Genomic DNA, 13,973 nt, shown 5'->3' with positions numbered 1-13,973 from the left:
AACACAACAAACTTATCGCGAGTGGGTAACAGATTTGCAGGTATGACAAGGAAATAGAAATGTGCTAGCGGTGCTTTATATTCAGATGTTGAAAATGAAATGAGCGTATGGCATTGTTGGCCGGGAGGCCCCTTGCGGGGAAGTTCGGCAGCCGTATTGCAAGTCCTTTATAGTTGACGCCACTTACGGCGACTTGCAAGTCAATGATGATGAAGAACACAGAACACCCAGTCATCACAAGGTAGAGAAAATCCCTGACCCCGCCGGGAATCGAACCCGGGACCCCATGCGCAGGAATCGAGAACGCTACCGCAAGACCACGAGCTGCGGACATTCAGATGTTAATGATGCGTGATGTGATCGTGCACAATGTACTTAATGTCAAACTTAGAGAACAGATTTTGAAACAGTCTGGTTCATCATTCCAGCAGGTAGTGCAAATACTAGACCAGTACGAGTCAGATGCCCTTTATCTGATAAATTTGAGCAGCCAGTGATGTGTCAGGTTGAGTGCCTTGTTTGTGATTGACTCACTCAGCGGCAGCTTGCACTAGCCACGCTGAAAAAATAACGCTTCACGCCATGTAAGCAGTTTGTTAAACAGGCGGCTGCACAGGTGAACAGAATAAAGTCTTGTCCTCAGTGTTATTCATGGCACAAATGCCAAGACTGCCCCTTTCAACAAGCTCAGTGTTACGTTTGTGGTAGGAAAGGACGTGTACAATCCGTATGTTTGCAATGGAACAAACATAAGAATTCAGCCCACTCACAAAAATCTAGTCAGAAGGCCTATGTCATTAATGCAGTATATTCAAAGTCTACAACAGGCATTCGCAAACTGGCACGTGAGCAGTTTCTTCAGCGATACACCAGTCAAACAAACTTTTTGTTCATTTACTTCTTTATAGGAGATGTGTGAAATTTCAATTGGACACAGGTGCCTCTGTCACATTGATAATAGTCACACGTATGAACTGTTAGGCTTCCCACGCCTTTCTCAAACTACCACGCAACTGATGGCTTATAATGGGCAAGACAATCCCTTTCTCAGAACATGTACTTTGCCTGCCGTGTATCGCTCGCATACGCTAACAGGGACTTTTACAATGCTGAAATCACGCGATTGTGAAAACATATTTGGTCTTGATTCTTTTTATTTGTTCGACTTTAACATTCAGGACAGATGTTTCAGTTTCAGACGCAACAGATTGCCCCTCTACTCAATACGGTACAACAACTCCTTTCGAATCAAACGAATGCAGTACAGCAGGCGCCTGCAGTATCTCAGAGTACTATACGGTCTTTTCGACAGTTTCATGACCAAGAAGAGAAATGGCTCGAGTGTTTGCAACAATCTGAAGTCGACTTACTTGCTCACAACGTACCAGGTACTGTGAAATTGCCTTATTTATTGTCAACAGTAGAGAGTGTTTTGACTCATTCAAAAACTCCACTCCAAGTGGACTTTTGTATGATCAGGTTGTTGATTCGCTAACTAACTATTATGACCAACAAGTGAGAGTGGTAGCAGCTAGGTACCAATTCTGTAATTGCAAAAAACAGTCAGAACAAACCTATCGTTTGTGGGTAACAGATTTGTTGGGTATGATGGAGAAATGCAAATTCAAATGTGCTGGGTACTTTATACTCAGATGTAATGTTACGTGGTACGATTTTGTACAATGCCACGGATGTCAGGCTTAGAGAACAGATTTTGAAACAATCTGATCCATCATTTCAGCACATAGTAATAATACTAGATCAGTATGATTCAGGTGCCATGTCGGCCTGTAAGTTTGAGCAGCCAGCAATTTGTTGGGTTGAGTCCATTGCTCTCGACCAGCCCATTAGGCAGCGGCAGCTTGCACGCCCCTCCCCAAGTAAACAACTCTCCATAAACAACTCTCTACACAGGTGAACAGAATTAAGTCATGCCTGTGGTGCTATTCATGGCACAAACACCAAGACTGCCTGTCCCGACAAGCACAGTGCTACACTTTTGGCAAGAAGGGACATGTACATCCATATGTTTGCATCGGAACAAACTTAAAAATTCTACCCACTCACGTACATCTAGTCACAAGGCCCATGTAATTGATACAGTGTATCCAAAATATGCAACAGGCATTAACAAAACTGGAAAGTAAACAGTTTCTTAAGTGCTACGCCAGGCCAACAAACTTTTTGTTCATTTGATTCTTTGTGGAAAATGTGTGAAATTTCAGTTGGACATGGGTGCCTCTGTTTCATTTCTGAACTATAACACATATGAACTGTTAGGCTCCCCACACCTGTCTAAAACTAAACGCACCTGACGGCTTATCATGGACAAGACATCCCCTTTCCCAGACCATGTATTTTGCCTGCAATGTATCGCTCGCATACGCGAACTGTAACTTTCACTGTGCTGAAATCACGCGATTGTGAGAACGTATTTGGCCCTGATCCATTTGATTTTTTTGGTTTTAAAATACAGGACAATGTGTTGTTAGTGTCTGCATTCAATGCAAAAGACAGTGTAGCTAGCTTGCTAAAAAATTCCTTGAACTTTTTTCTGAAGGTTTAGGCAAAGCCAATAATTTTGTTACACATACTACCCTTAAGGGGCTCCGGAACGCCCTATACTTGCAATGTTAAAATAACGCTTATAAATTACATCTTTCCTCTCAAAGTATTTGAGGTAGGAAGTTGAACTTTTTACAGATTATTTATTGGAATATGGGCTACAACTTAACACAGGGATTTTACAAAATTTTAGTTCAGTTATTAAAGATGATTTTTTTTTCAATTGTAATGAAAATTCACAACATTTTTTTGCAATTTTTTATTTATATATTCAAAAATATACAGTTTTTTGGAAAAAGGCTGTGTTAAATTATGCAGAAGGTACTGTGTAACATTTACTGAAAGTTTGAAACAAATATGTTTGGAAGATCCTTAGAAAACATGTAATTAGTATGAGAAAATAAAAGTTTTGGGAATCGAGCGACAAAGATTGGATTAACTTTTTAGTGCATTCCAGGTCCATAGGATGGATTATCTTCATACTCTGCAAACTCCTCCTCCAGCTTCCTCTTGTTCCTCCTCCTGTTTACTCTTGCTTGTATTTCTAGACTCTTTACAGCCCTGTCTGCAGCCCGAAGTCGTTCCTTGTCTAAAGCAAGCATCGCTCGTTGTTGTGTTCGTAGATTTTGCTACCATTTTCTTCAGTTGCAGTTACTGCAACACTGTTCCAAAAGGTGGTCATGTATGAACACTTATCACATTTCAGTTGTATTTCACTAGCAAGTCCTACGTGCTTTATTATGGAGAGTTCCAGACCAACTTCACTACAATGAATACATCTTACACAGTTTGAAAAAATTCCTTTGAGAACCGACATATCAAATATTTCATTCACATCCGATTCGCCCATAAAACATTCATAGTTTTCACTCATTGAACCAAGCTTCTTCTGTGAAGTATTTTCTTTCCCACTTTGACTGCTATGGGCAGGTGTACTTGAGAGGTTAGGTTCACTCACTTGGTTATCGTCTTTCTTGTTTACAGTAATAACACATACCTTTGGCTTTCCAACATTTCAGCTTTTCTTAAAAGCCTACAGAGGATTTCTAATAACTTTACTTTTACTCATTATTATACTTCAACAAAACAGAGACTCAAGAAACAGAATTAATTACGAATATTTTCGAGATAACGAAAGAGTAAATAAACATGAAACAATCGACAATCACACCAGCGATATATATTGAACCATCACAGATTAGCCACAACACGTACCTTATCTCACATCACTAAAATGTACCTGATGCACACGGACGTTAATAATAACACCATTTGACAGCAGTTTAACAGCGCCACAGTGGTTCACGCCCATGTAGAACACATTTCAAAAAAAATTTAAAAACAGTTATAGTCTTCAGAATTGAATAAATTATATATCTATTAAAAGGTAATAGTCTGCAGATTCAGAAAACGCAAAAAAGTAAAAATTGAACTTTTCATGATTTTGAGCCTTTCCGGAGCCCCTTAAAGACAATCCTCAGCCGAAATTTTGCCAGGCCAGAACTGTTCCCATTGCATTAGGGGGCACAGTCGCTACTGAACTTAAAAGACTTGCAAGATAGTGGAGCTATTGCGCCTGTACGAGCTAGTCAATGGACAAGTCCACTGGTTTTGCTCCCCAAACCTTCTGGTCGCATTCGCCTATGTGTTGATTTTAAGTCAACCCACAAACTGTCATTGATACTTATCCACTGCCACACCCAGAGGCCGTGATGGACAGGTCAGGCGCTGGTCGTTACTTTTTAAAAATTGATTTGTGAGACACATATCTTCAAATACACTAGATGAAGAATCTCATCAAGTGTGTATAGTGAACACTCATTTAGGCTTGTTTAAATAATTGCGTTTGATTTTTGGCAGTGCTTAAGCACCTGCCATTTTCCAACGGTATTTGGAACAACTGACTGCTCAAACACCAAACTGTTCAAACTATTTGGACGATATTGTCGTAGCAGGTCGTACACTGGAAGAGCACAACAGAAATCATGCTTTCCTAGCTGCACTTCTGAACAAATTCTTGCATTGTTCAGCGAAGCTAACGGAAAAACTGTAGTGAAATAGTGAAGCTGAGGTGGCATTTACCGAGCTAAAGACTGCCATTGCAGAAGCTAAACTGCTAGGCGCCTCTCTTCTTGATGGTTGACGTGCCTGCCACTGCAATTAGTGCTTCACTGCAAGAGCAAATAGAAAAGCACTGGCAGCCCTTAACATTTTTACGTAACAAGTAATCGTCACCTCAATGGAAATGGTCCACCTTTGATCTTGAGCTGTATACTACATATGATGCTATGAAGAAATTTCGTCACATGTTGGAGGGACAACAGTTCACTCTCATCACAAATCGCAAGCCATTAACATATGTTTTCCGGCAGCGTCCTGGGAAAGCGTCACCTCGCCAGCTGCTACATCTCGACTATATTGGACAGTTCAACACCAATATTGTTCATGTTGATGGAGAACTGACACTCTATCTCAGATCAACGCAATCACTGATGTAGTTGATTTTGAATATCTCGCTGAAGCTCAACAGTCAGGCAGTGCGTTACAAGATTTGTTAGTGCAACCATCTGGCCTACAACTCCGTCATATTACATTGCCACTGTCAACTGCGCTGCTGTATTATAACATCACCACTAACTAGCAGCCACCATGTTGTGACTATTGACTTTCACCAACAGGAAATTGCCTGTTCACATAACAAGTCGCACCATGGAGTAGGAGCCACTACCAATATGGTGACACAAAGTTTTGGTTGGCCACACATGGACAAAGATTGCAGTCAATATGTTCGACAATATATAGCCTGCTTATTAAATAAAGTCAGATGGCACATTAGGTCACTATTGGCATGTTTCTTCCTCCAGGTCATCGACTTAAACATGTCCATCTAGACCTCTTAGGACCTCTCACACCATCAGAAGGAAGCACCTACTGCCTTACATCCATCAATAGTCGCACATGCTGGCCCGAGGTGTTCCCAATCACCGACAATACCGCCAAAACTGTCGCGACTGCTTTCTTCTGGGGATGGATCACCTGTTTTGGTGTGTCTCTATGAATTACGACAGACCAGGGAAGACAATTTGAGTAGCTTCTGTTCAAAGCACTAGCCGTCCTACTCAGTATGAAGTGGATTAGAACTACAGCTTACTACCCAGCAGCAAATGGTTTAATTCAATGCATGCACCGCCAACTGAAAGTGTTGCTTCGATGCCACGACTCACAGTGGTGGACAGCGACGTTGTCCATCGTCCTCCTGCGTCACCATGTGTCGCTGAAAGGAGACCTGAAAGCTGTGACTGCAGAACTTGTTTATGAACAGCCGATACGACTGCCTGGCGAGTTCTTTGCTAACATGCCAGACGACTGTAGATTTCGTACAAAAGCTGTGTACACAAATCCTGCAACTACATACCATTGCTCCAAGGTATCAGCAGAGCCGTCGTCCTTTTGCTTTTGAGAAGTTACAGGAGTGCCATCATGTCTTTGTATGGCACGGCACAGTACACAAACCACTGCAGCCACACTTCGATGTCATCAGGAGGGAAGACATGACATTCAAACCTGATGTGATGGGTACACCAACGATCATCTCTGTTGACAGGATTAAACCTGTTTCCCATGCACCATACATTGGTAAAGACTCATCTTCACACACAATGGACTTGAACAAACATTCTAGCTGCTCCAGTATCCATTACAGATCAGCTGCAACAGACATCGGAGGCAACCTCTAATGTGCCATCAGTAACTTGTGTATGACCCCTTGTTACAGAGTCCAGACGGCACATCTGATTCAACAGAAAGTATCATTGACAGTAAGGGGGAGTGGTGAAGTGCCGTATTATGTGCCGTGTGATGCTATATGAGAGTGAAAACTACTTTAATGATTATCTTTGGTGCTATCACTGACTTATGTTTACATATGTTTTACACTGTTGTTGAATGTGCTGGTTAATGGAGTTATTTAGCCCTGCAACAAACCTACAGCAATAACCTGCCAGTGTGCAAAATGACAAGTTTCTCATGGTTCAGAGTCAGCATTAATGTGTAGTCTCCCTATGACTGGTTGAGTAATTTAGGTCAAATGTTAGAGGAAGATAAGGGTAAATGCCTTCAATAGAATTATTCCTAATAAAACACTTCTCCATTCACACTAACCGTCTGGTTGAGGACAGGTACAGCTTTTACTATTTCTTTTATAAAATAGGTGATTAAGCAAAATGTGGATATGGCCCTCTACTTATCTCCATAAGGACGGAAGATCACGATATCTTACAAACAATCCAGTATCCAAGCAATTTGTTACCCTAGCTCACCAGAACTATTCACTCTCTTTACTACAGTAGCAACTCAAAATCATATCGTTTATGTACCAAAAGATAATTCAGCGAGTTGCTTATTATATATTGTTACACATTAGTAGATTTATGTACCTCTACAAGCATGTTTCCTCAAAGGGAAACAGGAATTCACCAGTTTTACCACAGCAGAGTAAATGAACGTCATTTTTATCCATTGTGTATAGTGCTTTAAACGACATGAGTGATGCCTGTGTGCTATAGCGTCTTTAGCTACTAGTATACTTAATCTGAGATGATAGTCCTTCTTTACTGTGCCCAGGATGTTGAATTTGAAGTTGACACCGACAGCTTTGTTGCATGTAGGTTTGGTGCCATTAATCAACATGCTGTACTGGTGCATTCGTTGTAAGTGGGCAAGTCTTTGCAATCCCTCTTGTCGATAATGTTTGACACCATGTGTTTGTAATTAGCGGTGCTGTGAATAGTGTAAAAATGTTGTTATATATGAAAGTGAAGTAATAAATTCAAATATTTGTGTCCTAAATACTAATTCCGTGTTTATATATTAAATATTTAGTGAGACGGAAACATGTCAGTTTTTAAGTACATCGATCGAAAATCATTACGTAAAATCTTAAAGCTAACCTCAAATTTTAAGGAGGTAAACCAGAAAACATAGTAAAATATCATGAATGTAATATACTGTAGCCCTATATCCTGTATGCCTCCCCATAACTGTTTGATTTGTTCTTATTGTCCCAAGTTTTTTCACGCTAGTAGATAACTTGTTTTCTTTTACAGGATAGAAATGTTTTCTCATCCTACGCCAAATATGCTGAACATAAAGAATTGGATCACATACGGAACATTGGCATCTCAGCACACATTGATTCCGGGAAAACAACTCTTACCGAAAGAATATTGTTTTATACTGGGCGAATCTCAGAGATGCACGAGGTATGTCAGAAACCCGCCTCAGTAACATTTAGAGGATTCTACAAACGTCTCACTATATCCCAGGAGTCCACACTGTTGTGTCGACGTTCTCCATGTGTACAGTCTTCTTTCTGTGTCCCTGTTTGCAATAAAGTACTTCCGTTTCATGTAGGTAGGGAAGTCCCTTAGTCCTCCAGTTCCAGGCCGCCGCCACCGCTTTCTCTTCTTATGTACGACATATTACTTCAGTATTTCGTCCATAAGATGCTCGTGAGCGTTAGATACCAAGCTAGCAGGTGAATAATTTCGACTGTGAGGCGCAAACCTGTGGTATCTCTATTTTATTGAACCAAGCGAAGTTAAATGGGCCATGCTTTTAATTTCCAGGCCTAACTGAAAGATCAGTGAGTTTCATTTGTGGAGTACTGAAGCTCAAGTTTCTGGTACTGCCAGCAATTTTTTGGCTTTAATAAACAAACCAATACTGCTCCAATAGATTGATGACATCATTAACATGGAGGTGTGACTTCTAGAAACATCTGACGGATGTTGTCGCTAACAACAAGAAACCATTAACAAAACAGAAACCATCAAAGTAGTGAGGCTTCCACAGGAATAAGTTTATTTAGGTTTGCATATTCTTGTTTGTAAAGCCTTGAAAATATCAGACGACAGTAGTAAAAATGGAGGTTTTCACCAGGGCCGTAATTGTAACTTTGAGGAGTGTGTGTGTGTGAAAAAAAATATATGTTAGTCATTACTGTCTTCATTGAAAATAGCTTTTTATTGTTTGACACATTTGTTGAGTCTGGAAACTCACAATTGACCCATCACCACCCAACCTAACCTGGGCCTCAGACTATATTTCAGATCAGTCTGTCCCCAAATACAACTGCTGGCAAAAACTCAAAACAGAGTGTCAGTGTCACAATCATCAATATACTAGACATATACTGTGAACTGGGAAACCAATATTTACACAGAAATTGCTATCGTGAGCTTTTGTAATGTAGCTTTACTGGCTCCTACCAGTTCTTTTGCAAGTGCTGTTATACCTGATCTTTGTCATATATTTGCATAGTTTGTTACACAGTTTTAAGTTTCACAGAGTGTGAATACAAAATTTTTTCACAGGTAAAAGGAAAAGATAATGTTGGTGCCACAATGGACTCTATGGAACTTGAAAGACAGAGAGGCATCACAATTCAATCTGCTGCTACATACACACTTTGGAAAGGATATAACGTAAATATTATTGACACACCAGGTAAAAAGCTTTGTATTCATATTCATGATTTGATTGTAAAAGAGAACTTTTGCCCCCAAAATGTATTTTTCAACATGTAGTTTAGAATGGTCAGTGACTTTGGACACTTATCTTTATTTATTTATTTTTTGTTATGTTGAACAGTTGAGTTTCTGCCAGTTATATGTGTCTTTCTTGCATGCTATTTCAACTGCATGACTCCCAGTCTTCTTCAGGTGCTGTCTGATACTGATTCCAGTGTGGAACGAGTCTGGTATTTATGCTTATGTTGTGCTAGGTGTTTCTCTGTGGTCTATGCTGTATCCGGCACTCTTGTCTGTGGTATGTGCCAACCAGTAGCAGCAACTGTATTGTTTTCTATTAGCCATGTCTGTTCTGAACAATGTGCACATTTTGTGTTCTTGTCCGTTGTCAGTCTTGCTGTATGGAGTTCTGAATTGCCTTTCAATTGTTGTCATTTAAGCCATCCTGTGATCTAGGACATCCTGTTATTGTGGCATGCCATGTCATGCGTTCTGTCCGAGGTCCGTGCCCACCAGGAGGGTCTGCCGTGTTATTTTCAGGCCGCTGGTGTTCATATTGCCGCTCTTGACTTGGTAGAACGTCCTCAGGTATTGGGTCTCTTGTCTGAGGTACTATTTCATGTGCATCCTTTGCTACATGTACTGAGCTGTTTTCTCTAACTCCATCTTTTATACCTATGTCCTGCAGGGTCTTGATTTTGCCTCTGTTGCGTCTTCAGAAGATAGGGTTCCCGGCAGAGCTCAATCTCAATAGATTCTTTGATGATGCTGTCCCAGTATCTCAATGTTTGTGTTAGGATCTTGGCAACATTATAGCTCATGGAATGACTGAGTTCTAAACAATGCTTGGCAGACACTGACTTGGTTGCCTGTCTGAGCCGGTTGTGCCTTTGGTGTTCTTTGCACCTGATGTCAATAGTCCTAGTCATCTGGCCGTTGTATGCCATATCACATTTACATGGTATGTGGTAAAGGCCCAATTTCTGTAAACCCAGGTCATCCTTAAAACCCCCTAGTAGAGCCTTAATCTTGGTGGATGGCTGTAACACACTCTTGATGTTATGTTTGAGGAGAATTCTGCTGATTTTGGCAGATGTGAACCCAACATGTGGCAAATATGCAATCTCCTTGATTTCTTTTTGTATCTCTTCAGAAATCTCTGGTGGGGAAACAGGCCACAGTGTCTTTTGAACATCTCGAGGAGAGTATCCATTTTTGTAGAAGACAGATTGTAGGTATTCTATCTCCATTGCCAAATTATGTTAGATGTAAAATCATCATCTCGAGAGCGAAATTTCACAATCATTACTACTCAAGGACATGTGTTCATCTTTTATATACCAAAGTAAATCTGTTTTTATTAAATATGACCTGCTCCAAATATTATTTACTGATCTTCGTACAAGATGATGAACCTGGGCTGTAAATATATAAACAATACAATCAAATGGTATTGCTTGCATTTAAAAAAAGGATAGTACTCTTTCAGAGATGTTCAAAAGACACTGTGCCCTCTCTCTCCAACAGAGGTTCCTGAAGAGGTACAAGAAGAAACAGAGAATATTGTATATTTGCCATATATTGGGCTGATATCTACCAAAATCAGCAGAATTCTCGTCAAACATTACACCAATAGCATGTTACAGCCACCCACCAATATTAAGGCTCTACTAGGGATTGTGAAGGGTGACCTGGGATTACAAAAACTGGGCTTTCACCACATACCATGTGAATGTGGTATGGCATACATCAGCCAGACGACTAGGACCATTGACATCAGCTGCAAAGAACACCAAAGGCACACTCGGCTCAGACAGGCAACCAAGTCAGTGACTGCCGAGCATTGTTTAGAACTCAGTCATTCCTTGAGCTATAATGTTGCCAAGATTCTAACACAAACATTGAGATACTGGGACAGTGTCATCAAAGAACCTATTGGGATTAGGTCATGCAGAATCTCATTAACTGTGACACCGGTTTCCACTTGAGCTCTTCCCGGAACCCAGTGCTCGATCTTCTGAAGATACAGTGGAGGCAACACCAAGATCCCAGGGGACACAGGCATAAAGGTGGAGTCAGGAAAAAAAACAGCTCAGTATGTGCAGCAAAGGATGCATGTGAGATGGTACCTCAGACAGCATACTGGAGGATCTTCTACCGAGTCTCGAGCAGTAATTTGAACACTATGAGCCTGAAAGCAACACTACAGCCATTCCTGGTGGGCATGGACCTCAGACAGAGTGTCCCACGCAGCATGTCCTAGATCACATGAGACCATAAATGACAACAGTCAGAAGCTAAAATGTCTAACACGTCTTGGACATAATTTAGAACTCCATATAGCAAGATTGAGCAACGGATAATAACCACAAAGTACACACAGAGCATTTGAAGCAGCCACAGCTAGACGGAAATACTACAGTCATTGCTATTGGTGGGTGCATACTGCGGACAGAGCACCTGACACGACATGGACCATAGGCAGGGCGCCTAGCACAACATGGCATAAATACCGGACATGTTCCACGCTGGAATCAGTATCAGATAGTACCTGAAGAAGGCTGCAAGTCACACAGCTGAAATATCATGCAAGAAAGGTCCGAATAACTGGCAGAAATCAGATTGTTCAATATGACAACACCTCGCCAGGAGAGCATGAAGAATTATTAATTATAGTTTAAAATTTTTTCTCGTTTATCTTTCCCAAACTTCCATAAATTATGTAACTGGTGTAGAGTCTTCATTAAATCTGCTGTCCAATATGGACATAATAGTTAAATTTTGATGATCAGGATGCTATTTTAGATCTACAACTATATTTCGAAAGCCACCTTATGGTGTGTTGTGGAGGGTACGTATGATATAGCGGTGATTTCAACCCCTTTCCTGTGCCATTCATGAATCTCCCCTGCAGGTCCGGGGTTTAGAATAGGCCCAAGGTATTCCTGCCTGTCGTAAGAGGCAACTAAAAGGAGTCTCACACGTTTTGGCCTTTGTGATGATCCCCTGTGGGGTTTGACCTCCATTTTTCAAAATTTTCCCGAAGAGCGAGTCAATTGGGGAAGGGTGTCTTACATGGTGCTTGTGTCCATTGTGCATTGAGATCTTCAGCCCACTTTCTTGTCGTTGCATTGCAGTCCTCCCCATTCTCCATCTCTTGGGCGAGGACACCTTCCTGGGTGCGTTTCCACCATACACTATGCAGTGTCACTTTCTGTGCCGACGATGACCATGGACTTCTTTGCACCTCATATCCAGCACGGTAGCCAGTCCATGGTGGTGGGGCTGCCATGTACCCTGATGCCTGCACCGTTAACTCCCCATGTATGCTGAGGAGTAGATGCCCGTCACCCTGGGGCATCAGGACTCCTGGCAATGGTCATTCTGCCAGGTGGCCTTTGCTGTGGCTGGGTGGCACCCGTGGGGAGGGCCCCTGGTTGGAGTGGGTGGCATCAGGGCTGGTGACATGCCATGAAGCATAGTACATCATCTCGTGCTGGTGGTCCGCCGCCAGCAGTCTCTAAGCAGGCAAAATCTAACTACAATGCTAAGAAATATGGCCCCAAGTCATTCCCCTTCCTGGCCACACCATGGGAGGAATGCCAGGCTAAGAATGGCAGTAAAGTTTATTTGCTCCATTACCTTGTATGCTCGAGAGTTGATGGGGAATCTTTCATGTCCATGAAGCCTCAGTTTATGGAGCATTTGGAGGACAAGTTTAGGGACGTGGAGGGCTTGTCCAAAATGCGCCCTGGTTCAGTTTTGATAAAAACAGCATCCTCTGCCCATACATGGGCATTTCTCTCTTGTGGCAAGTTGGGAGGTGTTTCTGTTACCATCACGCCTCATAAGAGCCTAAATATGATCCAGGGGGACCTCGGTTTGCAGTCTGATGAGTGGCGAGATGTTCATTTTGTCTGGCGCATCCATCGGGGTCCGAGGGATAACCAGGTTGCCACCAGTGCCTTCATCTTGGCCTTCGAGGGTGACACATTGCCCAAGAAGGTCAAGGTGATGGTCTACCGCTGTGACGTCAAGCCATATACCCCTCCCCTGATTCTGTGCTTTAATTGCTGGAAGTTCGGCCATATGTCTTCCCGCTGTACTTCCAGCCCCACCTATCAAGACTGTGGATGTCAATCGCATCCCAATACTCCAGGTGCCCCGCCTCCCATCGGTGTCAAGTGCGGAGATTATCATTCACGTTGCTTGGCAGACTGCAGGATTTTACCCAGAGAGGAAAATCATGGAATATAAGATCCTGGACCGACTGACCTACACTGAGGCTAAGAGGAAATTTGAGTGCCTACATCCTGTGGCCATGACCACCTCATATGTCGCTGCTACGAGAACAGTTGTCGCTCCATCAGTTCCTTGAATTCCTGTCACCTCTCACAACCGGGAGACTACACCTGCCCCCTTGGTGGTGGGGGGGACTTTCCTCCCTGTTGGTCCCGCACCACGTACTTCAGGAGCAACATCCCCCAACCATCGGGAATTTCAGTCCCCACTTCTGAGCTAGAGAATTGTAAGGCTTCCTTGGGTCACTCCTTTCCCAGGTTTCTTCTAGTGGGAAAGACAGTCATCCTCAGTCCCGGAGACTGATTCAGTGAAGTCCTCGCAGCCAGGTAAACCTAAGGAACAACCCGAGAAATCGAAAAAGAGACCCTCAAGAACAAGGAACTTGTGGTGCCACCCACACCACCGCTACCTAAAAGCTCTGCGTCTGAGGATGGGTGGAGATTCTGGCATCTGCTGAGGACCTGGATCTCGCTAGATCCTCAGACACAATGGATATAGACTGCTTAGGCAAAAAGTCGGTGACAGCAGGTGACCCTGAGGCATAAACTGCCTCATTGAATGTTCCATGCCTTCCCA

General features: G+C 42.3%; 1 protein-coding gene across 1 annotated transcript in view; it reads left to right on the top strand.

Moving 5' to 3' along the window:
* Positions 1–7,315: 7,315 nt before the first annotated feature.
* The window catches only part of LOC124594928 (elongation factor G, mitochondrial), a 78,268-nt gene continuing 71,610 nt past the window's right edge, over positions 7,316–13,973 (top strand). The window contains exons 1-3 of the mRNA XM_047133426.1: positions 7,316–7,530; positions 7,671–7,826; positions 8,940–9,072. Coding sequence (XP_046989382.1) covers positions 7,459–7,530; positions 7,671–7,826; positions 8,940–9,072 — 361 coding nt within the window. The 5' untranslated portion in view covers positions 7,316–7,458. The remainder of the gene's footprint in view (positions 7,531–7,670; positions 7,827–8,939; positions 9,073–13,973) is intronic.

This window comes from Schistocerca americana, chromosome 2 (genome assembly GCF_021461395.2).
Source record: "Schistocerca americana isolate TAMUIC-IGC-003095 chromosome 2, iqSchAmer2.1, whole genome shotgun sequence".
NCBI classification, from domain to species: domain Eukaryota; kingdom Metazoa; phylum Arthropoda; class Insecta; order Orthoptera; family Acrididae; genus Schistocerca; species Schistocerca americana.
This window is presented reverse-complemented; position numbering and strand designations above follow the sequence as displayed.